The following is a 10000-nucleotide window of genomic DNA, read 5'->3' as shown; positions in this document are numbered from 1 at the left end:
TTTCCTTTGCCACCATCTTTCCTGTATGGCAGGTAATATAGCTGAGAATTTTGTATAGAAGATAAAATCAGCAGGAGCAATGAAGTTGAATAATAAGAAACTAGTACCATGAACATACAATGATATAACACTTTTTAGTGAGTGGCTCAGATTCTGTTGAAAATTAGCTAAATTAAAACAGAAACCCTACCAAAAGGAAGTAAAAATGTATATGCTGCCTATGAAACATGTTCAGCAGACTGGATCTGCCAATCTGTCATAATTACTTTTACAGAATACATGAATAAAACTCAGGGATACCATCACGCCAAGTGTAAAAAAATTATAATGCCATATCGTACCATTAGTGGTGCATGTATCAAAAAGTCCTAAACTAGAGCAAATGACCTAAATCAGTTAATGAGGCATAAGGAAGTTATTATTATTATTTTTTAGTATTTTCACACAAAGATTCTAATTGTTTTTCTGAGTACTATTCTCTTAGATCAAACCATGAAGATTTCTTAACACATATTTCAGAGATATGTACATAATGAGTCTAAACTGCAGTGCATGTCCTTCCTTTTACAAGAGCAAGTGAGAAAAATAACTTACCTCGAAGACTGGCAGTCACAAATCCCGCCAAGTCTCTCAAACTTTCCCATGATGTCATCACGGGTCATGTTAACTGTCCTCTGAATGTATAAGGAAACATCTTTTCAGATAAATCTTAAAATTACTCTTTTAATCATTCAGCTTTATCTTTGTAATCATTTACTAAAAAGAAAATTTCAATAAAACTTACACCAAAAGCAAGTTTTTCAAGGAAGTGAGAGATTCCACTTGGATATGCCACCTCATATCTACTGCCACTGTCAATAACAACTGTAAAGATTTTAATAGTTCAGGTAAAATTAGAATTATTAACATAAAAAAGTATATTAAAGAATGAATTAAATCAACAAAGAAGCCACTTCAAGGGACACATTACAAAAAATCTATTATTACTGTGAATCATTTTCTATCATAAGCCATTATGAAAACCAAGATGTACTTTTTGTATCCAATAACTGAAGGTATAAAGAAACAAACAAATAAATAGCTACAATGCAAGATACAGAATATTTTACTATGATTAAACAAAATAAAGAATATCAAATTAATAGTTTTTATGACAATAATGATTGCTGTTTTTTTATTTTGCTATAAAAAATCAAATACATAATTTTCTCAGTTAGAAATAATATTCATGGCAAAACTAAAAGTATGCAAGTTCAAATTTCAAACAACAGTAATCCTTCTCCAAGGGATTCAATTTTCACCTCCAACTGTGCAGAAGTTGCCAAACTTTGGCTCAGATGCCACACGCAGGCCATTGTCAAGAGTTGTTACTTGGGTCTGCGCTGGTGTGCTAGACACTGTCGCGTATACAGGTCGAGGCAACCATTCAACAGACTTGCTCAGAGGTACTTTAGTAATGTCAGATGCTTTGCTTGCTGTTTTCACGTCACCTGAACACCGTCGCACAATCTGAGTACCACAGCTCCTGTCAATGAAAAGGGTATCATTATATTACATCTAAATTTTAACTTCAGTAATGATATGTTTATCAAAGCTAAGATAAACATATCATATTAAGGAAATACTGATCTAGTAACGATCATCCCACGTACACCTTACTCAAGGTGAATGTTTTATGAAATTGTGATTATAAATTCATTCATAATAAAAATATGAAGATCTGAAGTGCTTTGAGGTAGGTGCAAAGTTGCCAAATTGATATACTCAGAGTACGGTAAAGACATATTAAGCATTCATCTAATTTTTCACTTCAGAAGCTGATTGTGTGCTAACCCTAGTGCAAGGATTGATTTGGTGAGAAAACCCATTACCAATGGCTTATGGATTAAGAAATAGCAAAGGGAAAATTTAAAGAAATATATATACACTAAAAATGTATCAAGGCTGGTATGGCAATATTTCTCAGTAAAAGAATAAAAATAGAAAATCTCATCAAAATTTAATAATTTCTTTAAGATGCAGAATATCTATAATGCACAGTAAAGCATCTTAGGTTTTCTCTATTTGTGTATTCACTCTCAAGCCTAAATATAACTATATATGGGATAACAATAAACAGAAGCCAATGCAAAGTTGTAATTATCAACACTGAGTCCTGGAATATCATGTGGTATACAGGAAAGTCAATAACAGGTAACTCCCTACTGAATTATCATATTCATAATTCAAGTTTATCATTGTGAAAACACAAGTAAGTCTAATTCATCTGCAGCAGTGGTGAATCCATAGGGTGGAGGGGTTAGTCATTCCCCCTATGTGATAGACTGCATCCTTCAGCAGGGTATTACATTTTATAGAGAAATACATGAATAATTTAGGTAACAATTTAAATGCCTTTTTTTGGTATTGAAAATAAAATGCATACAAAATGCCTCTGGAATACTAAATATTTTCCACAGCCTCTAACCTCAGTGCTTGGTATCCTCTATGCACCCACCTCTTTGGATATCTGAAAGTGGTATTGATGGATGCCTCTCACTTTGAACAACTCATATATATATATATATATATATATATATATATATATATATATATATATATATATATATATATATATATATATATATATATATATACATACATATATATATATATATATATATATATATATATATATATATATATATATATATACATACATATATACATATATACATACATATATACATATATACATACATATATACATATATATATATATATATATATATATATATATATATATACATATATACATATATATATATATATATATATATATATATATATATATATATATATATATATATATATATATATATAGAAATTATGCTGTGGCAATCCCTCCCAATGCCCACAATCTTGGACCTATAGAAAGGGAGGCCATGAATGGTACTAGAGAAATTGTAGGGCAAAATATAATTGAGAATTAGTCAGTATATAGTGCAACCCCCTATCAGGGGCTGTTGCCTTGCCAACTCCTGTCCTAGACAACAAAGAATCCACTACACATGTACATTAGGATAGAGCATAGGGTAGACTTGGCATCGGGCACTCCTACATGTCAATAACATGTTCTATTCTGCTCTGAATGTGGAGGATTCTTTGTCTTTCAGGGTTAGGGTTAGGGGTGACAGTCCCCCAAGGATGGGTCATAGGGGTACAGCCCCCTGAATTAGTCCATATAGTAACTTATTAAATGTATACTATTGTTATATCAACATATTTCATGTACATTATTCATATTTTACCCTGCAATTTCCCTGGTACATGCTATCAAGGCCAAAAATGTGGATGTTTCGAGGGGGGGGGGGGGTCCATGGCAAATGCCCTTTATATAGCATAGTTTTAGTTTTTCACAGCTATGTAGTACAAGGTAAAATTTGCCTGTAACGGACAGAATGAATATGCACCTATGGCATTTTCTTTGCAAGTTAATAATAAAAAAGTTGTGGTATACATAAATTTTTATATGCATTTACAGTAAAATGCAATGGCATTATAATATTCAAAGATAAAACTACACTCACTAATAGCCTATATGAAACCTTCATAAGCAAAAAAATAAGCTCTGAAATGATAAAAACAAGTCATGACAAATGCTGTGAAGAGAGTCAGGTGAAGCTCTGTGGGCAGAGCCCCTGACAAGGAAAGATAGTGATTGGGTAGGGGTTTAATCAATAGTCAGTAAAATTAAAAGCAATTTTCATGCAATATGTTGGAAAGATGTGTGCATCATATAGAGGCTGAGCTCATTGGGACATTAACTGCAAAGCTGAGACAGGCTTATCTGTCTGGAAGGTCACCAAGTAAACATTACCAATCTTTCATTCATAACATTTGTAATGGAAAATATCAACAAATTTATGCATATCATAATGTTGATAGCTGAAAGGAGGAATAATAATTACAAGATTGGATGGCAGTGTAAAGATTAAAAATTACCAAATATAAAAGCTGTAGAGAATGAGAGGAACCCATCTATACCACTTCTGCCACTGTAGGGAAAACGCGTAATGGAACTCCATTTCGCGAAATGGAATGTTGTATACGAAATGGGACATAATATTGCGTAATTTACCAAATGATGCGCGGTACATGCACAAATGACCTTTTTTATGTCTCAGTTGTGTTCATATGTTCAACTTAAAGTGTTGCAGGTATCAATGCACGGAAACCAAATTGGGAAAACACATCAACAAAGCTCCATGCCGCCTACTGGCCGACATAGCAGAAGTGCTGCCATCTGGTGAAAGGTCGATAGAATAAAGCTGAACAGCAACTATGTCAAACTTACGAATAATAGCATAAGATATAAATAGTCTAGTCTATTTAATTAACAATAATTATTTGATTGACACGTGTATCTGACGGTTTGCACACAAAAAACAACCTCTTTTCATTCCATTTCGTATACGGCATTCCATTTCGCGAAATGAAATTACATTACGTGTTTTCCCCAAACCCACTTTCGGCATGATTGATAATGCAATGGGATTCTGAATAGTTACCTTTGTCTCAAATATGTAATGGATATGTCGATGATGAAATGCGTCACAGAATTAATGTCCAGAACTGTTTACCTTGTGGATGGCAATCAGCTTACAATATGCCTGATGGAGCTTTCTTAGTTCTTACCAAAGAGCATACAGTAGAAACTTTAGATAATGCTCGGCAGTACATCACAATGATATACCAAAACAAATGTGAGGTGATACAGTAAAGCTATTTTACTCACCAGACAAGACCTATAATTTCTATTAAAACAATTTAGGTAGCTTCTAAACATTTTATCAAATCAAACTAAATCAGATTGTTTTCTTAAAAGACATCATAATGTTCCTAGACATCCAATTGCTCCCAAAACATATAAAATTACGACTCTCCAATATGGCAAATGGAATATTTGTTGGATAATGTTTTCCGTAAATAAACTCCCGAAAAATAGAAACTCAAATTAACTCCTGTAAATATCACTTGTGCGTATAACTTTTCATCATGCTACTTATAAACTGATTCTAAGACCTCAGCCATTAACCATAATCCTATCATAACCATAAATAAATCTAAGTTAACTACCTGAGAGGTATATTTTTTGCGCAGAGCCTCAACATATTCACGTTTGTGATCAACATGAAGCAGACGCTATCATAGACTCCAAAAACACATGTGATGAAAAGGATCGGGATGTCTATTAAAAAACAAAAAAGGATCGCTAGTGCTACAAATACTTTATTGTACTGAGATTGTTTTGGTTCAGATTACAAAAACATGCACACAGGAATTTAGTAGAAAGTAATATAAAGTAAACCATACTAAATTATGACATTACAGTTCCAACACATTTCAAGATTCCTTGAAAGGCACACAGAAATATGAAAATGTATATTATAAAAAAGAGATATGTATACTTACCATGGGTTTATACACTTATAACCTTGAATGGGCGCTGGGTTATTATATTATATAAAAAGCAATTTTTATTTCTATTTTGTATGTATACTACATAATATAGTTATAGAAAAAACATTGATAAAAATACGCATTTACATCAGCAATTATGTAAATCACACACACACACAAATACAGCACACACACACACACACACACACACACACACACACACACACACACACACACACACACACACACACACACACACACACACACACACACACACACACACACAAGACATCAAGGCAATATTCCAAAGTACAGGTTAGCAGAATAGTTTCACAACCATATAATAAAAATTGGCAGTAACAGGGGCGGTATTTATCAAAATACTATTTTACTGAGTGCTACACTTAAATCCCACCCTATATCACTCCGCTAAGCGAAGTACTTAAGTGGTATCTATGAAAAGTCTGAGTGCTCCGCTAAACGAAGTATTTATTTCCCTCTAATGCTGAGTGTAGGTTAGACATTTTATTCAAACTACTTTCAAGCAAATTATGTTTTACCGCAAAACAAAATATCTTTCATGTCAATATACAATAATTACACATTTTTATAGCGCCATGCACATGAAAAAAATAATATATTGCGGTATATATTAACCGACTTGTTTAAAATCCGCGTCCGATTGCATACCGTCGACTCCCAAATGCTTCGTGTTCCTTTCGAAGCTGATGCCGAAAATTTCGAAATAGAGCAAATCCTAACTTTGTACCCCAAGCCCAAGAGGACTGCTAATTAGCTTAAAGATGAGGAGTTGAGCCTCTTGGAACTAATAGAGGTGAAGGAGATAATAAAGGGAAAATTTGGGCCTAACCTTACAATACAAGACAAGCGCAAGGCTTGGGAGTGGATTCACTACCGCCACAGTGTCACTAGCACTTTCATTCCTGCAGAGATGGCTCGTGTTCGATTTTTACGGTGGCTCTGATCATGTCGGTCACATATATTAATCCTTCTCGATCTAATCTGAACCGTTTCTTCAACTCGTGATAACTATAACTGTTCAGCACATCTTTTCTTATCCGAAACTGCTTCACACTCCGTAGCTTCACTCGATGTTGTGCTGCATCTAGTGCTGGACTAAAGTGCGGCACGTGCTGAGTGGCTTCCCGTAGGACACTTAGCCGCATCGTCCAGTTGAGTGCACTTAGGGACGCTTAGTAGTTTGATGAATAAGACTTAGGTAAACTACTCAAAATCAAGACAACATCATCAGCAGAGCCAAGATCGGAAACTTTGATATTGCCCAGTCTCCATAATGACTTTGGACAATGCAAGTGTTGGTGTAAGAACACAGCCTTACCTTACTCCTGAACTAACAGGGAAGTTCGACAGGCCCTCACCAAACTTGCAGTATTTTCAGTGCCAGTACACAGGCTTGCTATTAATCCAATAATCCTTGTTGGGATTCCTCTTAATCTCAGGTTCTCTTAGTTATTTCCAATGCACCATATCGATTGCCTTCTTAAGGTCTATATAAGTTGCAACCAGCTCATACTCGAACTCACAACGGCGTTCTACAATGATTTGAAACACCTCGATAGTCTATTGGTCTTAGTAGGAGTGAATCCTGATTGCCAGGCCTCTGCTGCCTCAGCAGGTAACATCTGATACATCTCAGAAGGGTGTGGGCGAGAACCTTGCCTGGTATACTGATCAGTGTAATGCCTTGGTGATTGCTGCAATCTTATTGATCCCCTTCCCCCTTCCAAAGGGGGATTATCATACCCCTCAACAGGTTGGGGGAAATGGTACCAGATCGTCGGATGGCAGCCAGGGCAGCATGCCAACTCATGCGCCATAGATTCGCCCTCAGCTTTTAACAGTACAACTGGGATGCATCAGATGCTGCTTATTATCCCCTAACTTCAATTAGGGCGGGTGGATCCTTGCTGATGGATGAGTCCAGCAAAGGGATCTCGTCTGTTGGTGGATCAACCTGGTGCAGCTGTTCAAAATACTCAGCCTAATGCTTCCACACCCAAATAAGATCTGAGATGATCTGGCCACATGAGTGGATTGCAGCCGGTTGTGAGTAAGGCTTGGATTTCAGCTTTCTCGTGGCTTGGTAGGCAGGACGAAGGTCATTTACTAAGAAATAGCCTTAAGCCTCCTCTGCAAGACTGCTGATGAACTGTTCCTTGTCCCTTCATAGCAGTGTGATTGAGTCGTTTGCAAACAGCCCATACCCGAAATGGATCCCAAGTCAGACAAACCACACAACAAGTATCTATGTCTTCCAGATAATATTCTATCTTGCTCTTGGCGTTTCCCAGTTACTTCTTAAGTTGCATCAAGCATTTCAGGCTTGAAAGTGTCCCACAGAAGTATAGCATAAGTCAGGTTGCCGAGTGCTGTGAAACGACTCCACAAACCCCCGGGCACACTCCCCATTCCTCAACCTGTCCACATGAAACACCCTCAGGTGATTATTGGGCTGACAGAGTGTTTTGAAGTAGACTTGGAGGGTAACCACAACTAAATTATGATCAGTACCACAGAACTCAGCACTCTAATATTCCCTGCTGTTCTGGAGGATCTTTCAGCAAGTGCCAACGAGGATGGGGTTGACCTCCTTGACACACGTTACCGACATCATTGTACCTTCTCCAACGATGCAGGTCAAAATGCTAATACCATGAGTCAGAAATTCTTAACATCTGAGACCTGGTGAAGTCCTGGAGTCATGAGGACCGACAGACATCTCTCAGCCCGATCGCAGCCAAATACTGCACTGCAATACGGATATAGTGTTGAGGAAAACTGTCCATCACAGATGCGAATTTGGCATAAAATATCTCTTTCACGTCAAATTTAAAAACATCAGTAGAGTATACACATAAATTACAAACATGGAAGCAAATGCACGATTCAGTCTCAATACCATTATAAGCTCATTGACTGGAGAAGCATCTAATACCAAGGGCTGAAGTCCACTAGAGATTGGTATGGCTGCTCCCTGAAGATGGTGACCATCGCTCTGGCCCAACAAGTAATAGGTGTAGCCACCCACACTGATTGTGCCACTGCCAGGTCTCCATATTTCCGAGAAAGCAGCCACCTCATCTCTCAGCTACTTTAGTTCCAAACCAATCTTCCTGTCGCACTCATCCCAACGGCCCACTTCAGGTTAAAATTTCGACAGACACTCCAGTTGGACGCCACCTCCGCCGACGTTGCCCCATATAGTGAGTACTGGCTGGCTGCAGATCCCATAATCTATCAGTGGGGGTACCGTAGTCTTTACCCTACAAGCCTCATGCCAGGTTAGCGGCAAATGAGACGTGGATTGTATGGGTAATGCCAGCTACAGTCCGAGTCCAAGCAGTCACCAACCAAGAGAGACTCACAACCTGCTTCTCTTGCTGGGTAGGAGGGACATTTGCCCTCCCTCCAGCGCCATTATTTATACGAATTGCTGCTAGTTAGGTTTTCTTGGGGAGGCTGACTGGTAAGGCTAATCTCCCCACATCCACCCATTAACCCCAGGAAGAGGGAGACAGTAGTTAGAATAAAGCTATGATTTCTTACGTTTAGGGCCTCCTAAGGCTCCAAGAGCCAGTACCCCTGCTTTTCTTTCTACATTTACGGCATTGGGAGCATTTAGAGTTGCGACTTTTTTGTTAGGGACTGGTCTGGCAGGCCACCACATGACTGGCAATTGAGTTTACTCTGTTAACTATGATTAGTCAGGTAGGATCCCCTCCCTTCCTTATCAATGCCTTCAGCTTATTCAGTCATATTAGCATGGGCTTGCCCCATTATCCCACCCATGCCATGATTCATGGGTCGTCATTACCATTTACTGAAGTACTCGCTTCTGGTAAGGTGGCTCTTCAGGAAATTTGCCAACACAGATGTGGTATCCTCTGAAAAACCATGAGCCTCATCTCAGGCGAGCCGATCTCTGGGTGGCCCGATTTCCCTCCCGTTGAGGTGGCCTCTTCCACTTGTTGGTTTCCTGGGAAGGAAAAAATAGGTGGCAACTTCTCTCAGTTGCAGGACCTTGAGTACTTCTTACAGTTGATCAGGTCTGTGGAAGAGCCCACCTCTTTAGAAGTGGTTGTCCTAAAATATATCTATATTGAGGTGACATCCACCTTGAGCTCCCTCCCTCCACCAGGTAAGCCGGCCTTAAAGTTACCCCAACTCTCTCCCATTGAGGTGGCCTCCCTCACTGACCAGTTACCTGGGATGAGTTGAGCAAATGGTTCGTACAAATGATACCTATCCTGAAGTTGGGATTGTATCCCCTCTGGCCTCCCCTTGAGGGTTCTTTCATCTACGTTTGTCGTGCGCGGCACCCTTGTGTGCTGTGGAGATGGGACTCCTAGAGGTTGGCCCCTTATTCGTGCAAGACAGGAATCCTAGCCTCGTCAGGTCAATCAGCTGGTCTGCCATGGGAGGCTAGAACCAAGTAGTTGGCCTCACGTATGTCCCATGGGCGCCATCTAGAATAACCTGTGGCTGTGGCACTCCTGCAGCTGTTAGAGAATGTGCT

At 38.4% G+C, this 10000-nt stretch overlaps 2 protein-coding genes across 3 annotated transcripts in view; one reads left to right on the top strand and one right to left on the bottom strand.

Annotated features, from left to right (window-relative positions):
- The window catches only part of LOC138866226 (mitochondrial-processing peptidase subunit alpha-like), a 12416-nt gene extending 7165 nt beyond the window's left edge, over positions 1–5251 (bottom strand). The window contains exons 1-4 of the mRNA XM_070138394.1: positions 5119–5251; positions 1302–1525; positions 785–864; positions 595–674 (exon numbers count right to left, since the gene is read on the bottom strand). Of these exons, the coding sequence (XP_069994495.1) occupies positions 595–674; positions 785–864; positions 1302–1525; positions 5119–5174 (440 nt within the window). The 5' untranslated portion in view covers positions 5175–5251. The remainder of the gene's footprint in view (positions 1–594; positions 675–784; positions 865–1301; positions 1526–5118) is intronic.
- The window catches only part of LOC113804454 (probable G-protein coupled receptor AH9.1), a 79219-nt gene that overhangs the window by 57082 nt on the left and 12137 nt on the right, over positions 1–10000 (top strand). The window lies entirely within an intron of this gene.

Source organism: Penaeus vannamei, chromosome 24 (genome assembly GCF_042767895.1).
Source record: "Penaeus vannamei isolate JL-2024 chromosome 24, ASM4276789v1, whole genome shotgun sequence".
Lineage (NCBI taxonomy): Eukaryota > Metazoa > Arthropoda > Malacostraca > Decapoda > Penaeidae > Penaeus > Penaeus vannamei.
Note: the sequence above shows the minus strand (reverse complement) of the source record. Positions and strands in the feature narration are given on the sequence as shown.